The sequence below is a fragment of the Castanea sativa genome, chromosome 11 (genome assembly GCF_040712315.1).
Source record: "Castanea sativa cultivar Marrone di Chiusa Pesio chromosome 11, ASM4071231v1".
NCBI classification, from domain to species: Eukaryota; Viridiplantae; Streptophyta; class Magnoliopsida; order Fagales; family Fagaceae; genus Castanea; species Castanea sativa.
The window spans coordinates 56535744-56548242 of record NC_134023.1 but is presented as its reverse complement, the minus strand read 5'-3'; the positions used below and the strand labels follow the sequence as shown (position 1 = coordinate 56548242).

Below are 12499 nucleotides of genomic sequence, written 5' to 3'. Positions count from 1 at the left end.
TCTCTAGTAGATATAAGTTTTAGGCCCAATTATCAATATTTAAAAATAATTCAATCACCGTGCACCTTTGGTGTCGTGGTCACTTCACAAGTATGAATGCTTGTGGGGTGTGGGGGGTAAGGGCCGTAGTTCAAGTCTCTAAGAGGGAGTTTCACACATATATACACTTAGATTAGGCTAGAATAAATATTATATCTTGTATAAAAAAAATTTAAAAAAAAATAATTCAACCTATTGTAAAAAAAAAAAAAAAAATTATGAGGGCCATGAATTAGTTAGCAAATCAATAAAAAGCAATAATTAATAATAAGTGTGTGTTTGGCTCCAAATTAAAAGGCTAGGTTATTTTACTATTCATTTTATTTTTGCGACTATTCATGAGCCTACTACACTTTTTGGTATTATTTATGGGTCTCATTGTACTATTTCAGCTAACTTTTACTTTTATTTACAGTACTTTCAGCAAAATTAGCGGATTTTAAATAGACCCTAAATATTTTATATATATATTGATATCAAACATTTTGTAAAGACAAAAAAAAAAAATGAAAATCTATTTTTTTGTGTCTTAGTGTGCGATTGCTTAGAAATTATCAGGCGTTTTACGTTTTCCGTTTTTGGCTGGGTCTCACGGCACTGTTCACGACCCAGCCAAACTTCAAAAAACGCACATAAGCAAGTTAGATCCTTAACGTTTTGCTACAATACTTTCAGTAAAAAAATTTCAATTTTTAGCAAAATAAGCGGTATCCAAACAGATCTTTAACATTAAAATCCCGCTATAAGAGCATTTAGCAACCAATCCCCTTAAAACTAAAAACAAAAAATAATAATGTTGGAGTATTATAAAATGGGTCATTAAAATATAAAAAGCAGTTTTTTTTTTTAGTTGCTAAATGCTAAAATTTTTAACTCATCTATCTCTAAAAAGACAGACACGTCAGAAAAAAAAAAAAAAAAAAAAAAAAAAAAAAAAAAAGCAGCTAATGGGCTATGCTTGTTTGTCAAAGTACTCAAGGGCCTAACGTCCAACATGAGCTATAGCCCATTAAAAAAAAACACACACACACACACGCACAACAGCTTCGACACGCACCGCACTGAACCATTCAATGAGCGCTGACCATCCTTCTGTTTCACTTCAAGCCGACTACACCCTTAGCAATTGCAAAAAGCCTCATTCAGTAAACACTGTCGCTCACGCTGTGTCTCATATCTGTGCCACGGCGCCTCTTGTCTTCTTCTTCTTCAGATCCAATCCTATTATTGTCTGCTGGTTCGCTGATTCCTCTCTCTCTCTCTCTCTCTCTCTCTCTCTCTTCAAATCATTGTTTTTGTTTTGGTTGTAAACCATATCAAAGCTTTTGTCTATCTTAATTTCAAATACTAAGCAACCTGACAATGTTTATTACTAAGCAGCATCTCTTATTTCATTATTCACAATTCAAGTACATTCCCAGACTCCCATTTTCCTCTAGACTATTTTGCTCTGAAAACCCATCTATAAACCACGATGTTGAGGCGGTTTTTCGTATAATTAATAGCTCTCCTTCTTCAAAAAACTTGAAGGAATCGTTGAAATCTAGTGGGGTTTTCCTCTCAAATGATTTGATTGATAAGGTTCTGAAAAGGGTCAGGTTCAGCCATGGAAATCCATTACACGCATTAGAGTTTTTTTACTACAGTGGGGATAGAAGAGGTTTTTACCACTCTGCTTTTTCATTAGATACAATGCTTTATATACTCGGTAGAGGCCGAATGTTTGATAAAATTTGGGAGGTTTTGATTGAAACGCGGCGAAAAGATAGGTCATTGATTTCGCCGCGTACTGTTATGGTTGTTTTAGCTAGAGTTGCCAAGGTTTGTTCAGTTAGACAGACTGTGGAGTCTTTTAGAAGGTTCAAGAAGCTAGTACCGGGGTTTGATACGGCTTGTTTTAATGCCTTGTTGAGGACTTTGTGTCAAGAGAAGAGTATGGGAGATGCGAGGAATGTTTATCATAGTTTGAAGCATGAGTTTAGGCCAAATTTGCAGACTTTTAATATATTGTTGTCGGGGTGGAAGTCCACGGAGGAGGCCGAGGGGTTCTTTGAGGAGATGAGGGAAATGGGTGTGAAGCCGGATGTTGTTTCGTACAATTGTTTGGTTGATGTGTATTGTAAGGGGAGAGAATTGGACAAGGCGTATAAGGCGGTTGAGAAGATGCGGAACGAGGATATAATGCCGGATGTGATTACATATACTAGTCTTATTGGAGGGTTGGGGTTGGTTGGTCAGCCGGATAAGGCTAGAGATGTTTTGAAGGAAATGAAGGAGTATGGGTGTTACCCAGATGTTGCTTCATATAATGCTGCTATAAGGAATTATTGTATCGCGAAGAGGCTTGGTGAAGCTTATAGTTTGATGGATGAGATGGTGAGTAAGGGTTTAAATCCAAATGCAACTACTTATAATTTGTTCTTTAGGGTTTTTTTTTGGTGGAATGATTTGCCAAGTTCATGGAATTTGTACCGGAGGATGATGGAGACTGGATGCTTGCCAAATACACAGTCTTGTATGTTCCTGATTAGGTTGTTTAAGAGGCAGGAAAAGGTGGAGATGGCTGTACAGTTTTGGGATGACATGGTGGAGAAGGGTTTTGGGTCTTATACATTGGTATCTGATGTGTTGTTCGATTTGCTGTGTGATATGGGAAAGTTGGTGGAAGCAGAAAAGTGTTTCTTGCAGATGGTAGAGAAGGGGCATAAGCCAAGCCAAGTTTCTTTTAGAAGGATCAAGGTGCTCATGGAACTTACAAACAAGCATGATGCACTACAGAACTTGTTAGAGAAAATGGCCATTTTTGGGATGCGTATTCCTAAATGTGTAGATAGCCCAACGGAGACATTAGATTTGGACTCACTTCCAGTAAATCATACTTTTGTGACCAATCTTAGCCCTAGAAGGTGCTAAGAACTGATGGGGCAGACGTTGGATTGAGTCCTTTAAACCATTTCAAAAACGCAAAACTCAATGTGTAGAGATTCAGCAATTTAGTTGTTACTGGCCACTTGGTTCTCTTTGTATTATACACAAAACTCATGCAGAGGCAATTGTTTTCTTGATCATTTAACTTGCCTTTTTTCTGAATTGATCATGTAACATTGTAACTTAACTGATTTGTTTATCTTTCATCTACTCGGTTCTTGTTTCCATTGACAGTAGAAAGAATGCTTTGAAATTGAACAAGAAAGAGTGATGAGGAGATTGGACAGCAACTGATCATGCCTAACACCATTGCTGCTAAATCAATCAGTTGGCTTTGCAAGGATACTTAGTTTTGAGTTTACAAAAATAGGATGGGGCAGCTTCCAAATACAGCATAAAGCCTTATTTTGGAATGAGCTTCTCATCTGACTTGGCCTTGCTTGCTAATCTTCCCCTTACATCAAACATGACAGTTTTCAAGATCTGCTAATCTGTTCTCACTCTTCCATTTTGAATTCTCATTTCAAAGCCACCAAATATGGTAAATCATGGTTCCGCAGGATTGGTTTTTACAGGGAAAAGAAAAGGCATCAGTTGTCAAGAGCTTGCACTGAAACCTTGACTGCCTTTTTTCATCCCATCTCCATTTCTATGGTGGTGTGGCTTTCACTGCTTGAGCAAGAACGGAACAAACCATGCTCATTGGTTGGTCCACTAGACTCACTACTGGCTCCCCCAATGCCATCTTCCTGAATGGCTGGTATCATCGTCTGAGCTTGCATAAGAACTTTATAGAGTTGTGTCCAAAAAAGGTCTGATTCCTTCATTAAAAGATCAGATAGAGAGACTTCTTCAATAGCACAAACAATCTTCGTAGTTATCGTATAGAGTTGAATTCCTTTATCATAAATCCAATTGAATATAAGTGCAGTTATCCAAACCAATCATGTCAGAAGAAGGGAAGAAGCTAGGCCTTATTGATTCTCTTGTGGCCTCTGAAGAGTTTCTAAAAGTATCTCAGCAATGGGCTTTAGACATAGCAAATATGCGCAAACCATGGGTCCGTTCCCTTCACAGGACAGACAAGATTGGTTCCCTTTCTGAAGCACGCAATCTAATAAATATTGCAAGGCAGCAAGCCAGAAAAACTGCCCCAAATATGCCTCAGCATCAGGTCTGCCTTGATAAGATTGAGGTGGGCATTGTTCAAGGAGGATGTGGTGGAGTTCCACAGGTATTTTTGGTTTTGGGATATTGTTATACATGTGTAAATTAAATCTTCCTTCGAAGTAAAAAGTTTGTGTCCTTTTTTTTAATACTAAAAATTTGTTGTCTCTTGTTATATAATAAAAAAGTTTGTGACTGCTTCCTGGTTGGGCCTTAAAGCTCTTCATCGTCACTACATGGAAAGTCTAAAAAATTAATCATTTTGAAATATGATGTTAATGTCCTTGTGTCGTTGATTTGCAGGCTTCAAGACGTAGCTGGATATGGAGTAGCCATGGCAGCTGGGAGAGTACTTGCTAATGCATTCTCTGATCGCTCATTTACGTCGCCATTGGTTGAACTTTTGCTGAAAAATGGAAGAAATGGTAATAAGGACTTCTGTAACCACACATATAAATCTTATTGTTTCAAAGTTGCTAATGCTTTTCATGTTTTTTTTTTTTTTTTTTGAAGGTAAAAACAATGGGAAAGGATACTACATTTTTGAAAGGGGGAGCAAGCCGAAACCTGACCCATCCGTGCACCCAATTATTGAGGAGTCTAGACGGCTAAGCAAAATTTTGCCCGGTGGAAAGGTACTATTAGTATACATAAGTATATGACATTCCATTTGCATGAAATAGCATCATACTGCCTCAAGTTGTCATTGGTCCACTTGTGCTACTGTTAATCTTTGCATTCCTTGTAAGACATAATTACGATAATCTCTTCCTGAGGTTTGGTTGGAACTGCAACTAATGTGTTTGCGGGATTATTTTAATGCTGGCAGCCTATATCTGTTACTGACCAAGAAATAGTGGAGATGATACTCTTTCCAGTGGTTAATGAGGCATGTCGTGTTTTAGATGAAGGGGTAGTTGTTCGAGCATCAGACCTTGACACTGCATCTGTTCTTGGAATGAGTTTTCCATCTTTCCGGTGAGTGACTTTATGGCCATTACCTTCCTTCTTTCTAGTTGGACTTTTGAATAATTTCTCTTCATATTGCAAACTTTTCTAGATGCTCATTCCTAAAATATTTTCATTATATATGCATCTTAGTCGGTTGATGTTTACATATTTTGCAATACTATTTATCTCTGTATGCTCAGCCAAAGATGCATGTGTCACCACTCCAGTCTGCTCATTTTGAGTTCATCCATAGAATATCATAGTTATGTCCACTTAATATATTTTTCCTCGAGGCATCCCTGAATCATAATTTAGACCTTTTTTTTGTGATTAATTACAAATTGCTGATTTGTCCTGTGGCAATAACTTGTATATATCTTGTGTGTGTGATAAATTTATTGGTAAACCCAGCCATCTACTAAATCTGCAGACTTATAAAAATATGTTTACTGCATAAAGAGGGGCCATCTATGGATGGTTATTCTGGAAAAATGAGAATTGTATTGTCAGGAATAAGGATTTACAGACTACCATAAAATTCTTATCTAAAAAATGGGATATTGAGATATAATTGGTTGCATATAGCATTGTTAGATGTATTATATCGAATCATAAATATGGCATCTTACAACTCTTACATTGCCTTTGCTTAAAAATTAATTATCTAATAATCTTATGGCAATCATCTCTTTGTTCCATGGTGGTATTGTTTTTGGGCAGATACAGCTGGGCCTAATTAAATTTATGCTAGTCTGAAGAAATGGTCAAAACTGTATGGAAATTTTTTTGAACCAGCAAGGTTTTTGGAAGAAAGAGCAACAAGAGGCATCCCATTGGTAAGAGCCCTATTATCCTTCCTTTTCTTTTAATCTTTGCTTCTTCACATCAACCAATTCAAATTTAAGTAACAGACTATTCTCTGGCTGATGGGAAGAGTTTAATTCACCCTGGCATTAATTTTGATGCCTCATGGGTCAGGTTGTTTGTTTCATTGTGATTTAAAGTTACCTAGAATGGTTAACTGACGTTGAACAGGGGAAAAAATTCGTATGCTAATGATATTATCTTCCTGTAATGACAATACGTCGTTCTTAAGAGAATACAGACTTACAGTGCTTCTGGTTATAGTGGAAGAAAACTGATAAACTATTCCTCTCTCTCTCTCTCTCTCTCTCTCTCTCTTAATGACATTGTTGCCTTTTCTTGCAGAGTGCGCCTTCTTCACCATCTCCAACATCGAAGTCACGCTTGTGAGCAGTGGTTTTACATCCACTCTGACCTGAAGCAAGCACACTGAGTATGAAGAAGAGAAATAAAGGTGTTTTCTATTTTTCGGGCTTGTAATCTTTTTACGGGAAGTTCAGAAGTAATAAGACGTTGGTTTCCCAATGTGTTTGCTGCTTTCCACAACAGCAAACACATTGTCTTTCTTTAATAAAATTATTATTATTGTTCCTGGAATCAGGGTGAGATTTTCCTCATCTCTATTGTCATCATTCTCAACTGAACCATAACAAATCTCCTCCGTCCAATTAATCCTATTAGTTTAAAGAGAAACATCGGGTGAGGAGGAAGGCTCTGGTATTGTTTATCATTAGTTACAAGTAAAATGCAAAGATACAGGTGAAAGGAGGTTTCTCGTTAGCTTGAAGTGGAATGTAGAGATACAGGTGAAGAGGATGATGCATGTTTGTGATGGAATCGTAATACTATTTGTAGCCATAATATGCTCAAAATTTCCTTATCAAGAACACTTGGTTAAAATGTTGAACAATCCTTTCTACTGATTTGTTTGGTTGTTGGGAATTCAGGTGGTCTAAAACAAAGCCACCTCGAAATGTAATTTATTTCAATTTAACCCGAACCTTCAGCAACCTCCCTTGCAAACCCACAGCCCATACACCACAGTCCTTGGCAGCGGAGCCATCTGGAATTTCTACTTAGAAACATGACAGTTGCATCCTTCATAGATAGTACAGATGGATTAATCTATAGATTTTATACTGCATGATTATATGCAGATTCTTCGACACCAACTAATTACTCTCCAGTGAGTAATGAAGCGAGGCCAAGTTATAACTTCTATGAGATAAGGCTTTGTATTAACACAGTCAAAGGGGCAATGTGTTTTATTTGGCTAATTTGCTGTAAATGCTAGAGGTTCGATTACTTTGAAGTGAAATGGAGCGAAACCCACAAAAGTTATGTCTAAATCTGAGAGATCCAAAATCTAGGAAGTGAATTTTTGGTGAAATTCATTAGGAAGAGGAATGGAGCAAAACCTAGATGGTGAAAGTGAGTTTTCAAGTATTGAATGAGAATTGGCTAGACCCATATAGAGTTTCTGTGGATTTGTGCAAAAAATAGAGATGGCCCAGAAGAGAATTGGGATTTTCCACATGATATTTTGAGATTTTTTTTTTCCTTACAGAAGAGCTGTAACACCAATAGCTTTTCGGAATGACCTTCTTAATGAGTTGGGTTAACCCAATATGACCATTTTTTCTTTCATGTACCCAAAAGAAAAAAAAAACTAAAATATGCTTTTTTACGCTTGTTGTTGTATTTCTTTCTATACAAATAAATGAACAAAGAAATCACTTAAAAATATAAGTTGAATAAGATATAAATCTTTACGTTCATAGTTCAGTAATCAATTCTAATAATCTATTAGTTATACATGAAACATAAAATAATGCTAAATCACTTATAAAAAAAGAGAATAAATATGTAGAATTTTAAGAATAAATATAACAAGCTAGCTAAAAAAAAAAAAGTAAGTAATTATGAAGGAAAAAAAAAATCTATATTGAACTTTTTTTTGTTGTTGAGAGTTTCAACCTATGGCATCCGTACTTGATGATAGCTCTTTATCAATAGATCAAGACACCAATCAGTTTTTGGTGTAGGTAGGGATTAAACTCCAGATTTTTTATACAATCACCGGAGACTTTACTAGTTGAGCTAACTGGAACCCACAATTTTATAATGAACTTAAGAAGTAAATCTAACACTAAAATCATTTATATTTGAGAGTAATGTTTGGTCTCAAACTATTAACTTCCTATTAACAAATCTCACTCTAGAGAAGCTTTCTTGCTTAGGAGTATTAGTGCATGCAAGTAAGGTTTTTAAACCTTTCTCTTTAATGATGCCCTAGTTCTTTTTAATTAAACATGCTTCTATTTTCTAGTTCTTCACAAGTTCTTGAATGTTCGCATGCTAAATCTAGGTTGTCCTTAGTTTTCCATCTTAAACATGTTTCAAGTGTTTTTCAATTCAAATACCATGCTCACATACTCTTAGATAAGGGTCTATCAAGTGGCACACACATATTCACCTTGCTTTGATGTTTTGCATGCCTAGAATAGGGTTATCACAATGTCTATGAAATGTTTGTTTCGGATGCTATAAATGTTGTTGAATGATGTGATATGCAATTGGCCATAAAAGTCTAGAAGACTGGTTTCACCAAGTAAGAAGGATATCTAACACCTTCCCATCTTGTGACTTAGCCTCTGAACTTAGATCAAGGGTTGGTAAATTATGTTTTTCCTTGTAATTTTCAAATTTTATAATGTAACTAGGAAACAAAGTAATGTACTTTTTCTTAGACTGTATCTAGGGCTAAAGCCATGTATTTTTTTAGTTATTTTCAAGAGATGTATATTCAATTTCACTCATCAATAAAAATGTACTTTTCAATTTTAGTTTCTTATTTTTTTCCTATTACAATAAGTGGCGACTCCATTGTAAAAACCATTGACTTAGGAGGAATGATAACATTAGTAAAAACTCCATTGCACTCATGAGAGACACCAACACGACCCTACCCATTCTCATGGGCTTGGCCCAACACAACTAAGAGATAAGATTGGGTGTTGAGGGCGTAGTCTCTAGTTCATAATCACATGTGATTTGAACTCAATTCATGGAAGTTCACATTAATTGTTAAAACTTATATATATATATATATATATATATATATATATATATATATATAATATATATTTCAATCTGATTGTTTGATTAAGACTCATGAATTGTCATCTTGATTGTTATGACTTCAAGATTTATTTTATGCAACACATTTGAAATCAAACAGACAAAATTGTAGTTTTACCCCTATTATGTGATATGGTGATGGTATGCAATGAGATGCATGTGAGGTGCAATGAGATGTGAGGTTAAATGAGAGTTGCAAAATGAGGTGTCTACACCCACTAACTGTTTACAATGCACTGCGAGGATTATCTTTAGTGTCCTCAATCATTTGCATTATCATCAACAATATTTTGTCTTAGCTGCAAAATTTTCATAAGGTTGAGATTTTCCATAGTAGGAGAGAACGCAACAAACCAGCTCATAAGCCCTAGGTTGCCAAAACTATTTAGGATTCAATAATTTGGATAGAAGAATCTCCTCCTTTTATTTGTTATGAATTATCTTTTGATATTGTCTTTAATTAAATATTCAGTTCCTATTAAAAAAAATTCAATTTACATCTATTTCTTTAAAATTAATAAAAGATAGTCATACATGATTGTCAATTTATATGGTCATTCTCCTCCCCTCTCTTCACACTACTTAATTTCTTGAAACATCCATCCAAATATAGGGAATGAATTTCTATTCTCCTTCCCTCTACTTAGTTTTTGAAGCATCCAAACAAGGAAATGAATGATCATTCCCCTCCACCCTCTACCCTCCTATCCTTTGTCCTCTACCCTTTTGTCCTTCCAAACTTCTAGGAAATTTTTTTTGGGGTAATGATACTCTCCTACCGTGAGGTTTGTAGTGTGAGATTTGGGTGCTTGTAAGGGCATTTATCTTTTAGGGTAGTGGTGTGGAGTCATCACTTATTTTTTTATACAAAAAAATAAGAAAAAATTAAATACAAAATACATATTTAGAATACTTTGAATGTCATTAATTGAATAAAAAAAAATACAATTTTGGTAAATTAAACCTTACAAGGCTTTGGGTCCTAGTTACAATCTATGCAAAAGAATACAAAACTTTGGTCCTAGTTACAATCTACCAAGATTAAAAAGACAAAGTACTAATCTTCCTATCCAAAAATTCTAAGCTTGGGGGCTAGGTTACGGAATGGGAAGGTGTTAGAAACCCATTCCGCCTAGACAGAGTTGGGTTTTCTAGACTCTAATGACCAATATACCATTTTTTGCATGATGTTAAATGATATGTTGAACACACATGATAGACACTTGACAAAAATTGATCTAAATAAATTTGCCTCATGAATATGTCCTCTTTTTAAAAAAAATTCAGATTTGTTTTGATAATTAAAAAACTAAGACTTTGTTTGGTAAAAAAAAATCAGATCCGTTTTATAAAGGATAAAAAGAAAGATTTTATCAAGAAAAATCATATCAGTTTTTGTGTAAAGTAAAAAAAAAAAGATTTTATAAATAAATAAAAAAATCAGATTTGTTTTTGTAAAAGAAAAAAAAAAGAGATTTTGTTAAAAAAGATCAGATTTGTTATGAAAAGTAAAAAAAAAAAATGGTTTGTATAAAAAATTAGATCTGTTGTTAGAAACAAATAAAAAAATACTTTTGAAAGAGGATTCACATTTATGAGATAAATTTATTTTGCATGCATCACATTTAAAAAAAAAAAAAACAACTTCAACCTAATTTTGAATCCCTTCTACTAAATTTCCAAATTTGCAATTTTGTAACAAAAATCACATTTGTATTTAATGAAAATACAGATCAGTTTTGAGTCTTGAAAAAAAAAATCAAATCTGTATTTAATGAAAATACAGATCAGTTTTGAGACTTGAAAAAAAAAATCAAATCTGTATTTAATAAAAATACAGATCAGTTTTGTGTCTTGAAAAAAAAAATCAAATTTGTATTTAATGAAAATACATATCAGGTTTGAGTCTTGAAAAAATTAGATCTGTATTTAATGAAAATAGAAATAATTTTTATAAAAAAAATCAGATCTGTATTTAATGAAAACACAGATTAGTTTTATATGTGAAAAAAATTACATCTGTATTTAATGCAAATACAGATCAGTTTTATATTAGAAAAAAAAATCAGATCTGTGTTTAATGAAAATACAAATCAGTTTTATATTTGAAAAAAAATTAGATTTGAAAAATACAGATCAGTTTTGAGTCTTTAAAAAAATTAGATCTGAAAATACAGGTCAGTTTTGAGAAAAAGAAATCTTTATTAGTCATTAGTAGCTTTTGAAATTTAAAAAAAGATCACAATAAACAATCATCTAAGAACATGTTTAAGAAAATTCTAGCAAAGCATACTAATTATTTTAGGAACAAAACATAATAAATCATGTCAAACACAATCATGCATCAAACAATAAAAACTAATGGAGAAAGGAAAGAGAGAAGAAAAATTATTGAATACCTCTTGCATGAGCGTGCTCTTCTAATAAAAGAATATGTTAGAATTCAAAGAAGTTTGTTCACCTTTTTGACGCCTAAAATACTTTACTTGCAAAAAAGAAATTCCTAAAGCAAAGCCTCTAGAATGTCTTTAACGTAAGGGGAATTGAAAATTTAGAAGAGGAGAGCCAGAAAGAGGTGGGTCAGAAAGTGTGTTGAATTTTGAGAGGCATCCTCTATTTATAGAGGTTGGAATGCTTCGAAAAATTAATTGAATGATCAAATACAAATTAGGACGCGTCCTTATCTCTAAAAAATTGAAAATGGTAGGGTTTATCTCAAACCAGGAGTCCTTGGGCTGAGCCACGATTTTGTGCCAATCGGCACTTGGGAAGTACCCAATGGCTCTCTTGGGTGCCGTGGTCACGTTTAAATTTTGGTCCAATTTGGACTCATTTTTTGAGGATTTTTGAGCCGAGAATTGCACTTAGATGCATTTTTAATCCGTATTCTAAAAATTAATACATTTTTGGGATATTCAAGTCTTTAAAGTGATGATTATGTTGTAGATAAATATTCCAAAAAGTCTTGATTATCCACAATTTCTTTGTTATCTGTTTATCCACTTTATTCTCATGCAAGCAAGTCAATTTTTGACACTGACTAGCAACCAATCACAAAACTATTTAATTAATTTTAATTGTCTAACCAATAAGAATTAATTTAAATTAATCATACGTGGTCGGTTCCATCCAAACAAAATGCATGCAGACTGTGCAAACTTGATCATGTGATATCTTTTAATTCGACGGTCCGATTTCGAAATTAGACATACCATTGTGACTGTTAGAACCTCAAGATCATTTTTATGATATGCAATGAATGAATTAATGCATGTAATGCAACTCTAAATTTTGGGTATATGAATGGTCACTCTAGTCATCTTCCATGATCATTTATAGGTGCAAAATTGAGTGTTTACATGGAGGAATGATACTCCACCTCAAATGTAAATGAAAAAACATTTCCCTC

General features: G+C 34.1%; 2 protein-coding genes across 2 annotated transcripts; both read left to right on the top strand.

The window, feature by feature from the left end:
* The first annotated feature begins 1113 nt into the window (after positions 1-1113).
* LOC142614646 (putative pentatricopeptide repeat-containing protein At1g02420) lies at positions 1114-3177 on the top strand. The gene has a single exon (XM_075787208.1). It carries the CDS (start codon positions 1402-1404, stop codon positions 2950-2952), a length of 1551 nt encoding a protein of 516 aa, XP_075643323.1. The 5' UTR covers positions 1114-1401; the 3' UTR covers positions 2953-3177.
* Positions 3094-6546, top strand: LOC142614647 (peroxisomal fatty acid beta-oxidation multifunctional protein AIM1-like). The gene is made up of 6 exons (XM_075787209.1): positions 3094-4201; positions 4438-4559; positions 4648-4769; positions 4964-5112; positions 5806-5921; positions 6295-6546. Exons 2-5 carry the CDS (start codon positions 4469-4471, stop codon positions 5819-5821), a joined length of 378 nt encoding a protein of 125 aa, XP_075643324.1. The 5' UTR covers positions 3094-4201; positions 4438-4468; the 3' UTR covers positions 5822-5921; positions 6295-6546.
* The last annotated feature ends 5953 nt before the right edge of the window (positions 6547-12499 follow it).

Excerpts from the sequence above, each read along its gene's own strand:
- LOC142614646 (XM_075787208.1), top strand. The coding sequence starts at position 1,402 with ATGTTTATTACTAAGCAGCATCTCTTATTTCATTATTCACAATTCAAG.
- LOC142614647 (XM_075787209.1), top strand. The coding sequence starts at position 4,469 with ATGGCAGCTGGGAGAGTACTTGCTAATGCATTCTCTGATCGCTCATTT. Across the intron at positions 4,560-4,647 it reads GCTGAAAAATGGAAGAAATG|GTAAAAACAATGGGAAAGGA; the intron begins GTAATAAGGACT and ends TTTTTTTTGAAG. Across the intron at positions 4,770-4,963 it reads AAATTTTGCCCGGTGGAAAG|CCTATATCTGTTACTGACCA; the intron begins GTACTATTAGTA and ends TAATGCTGGCAG.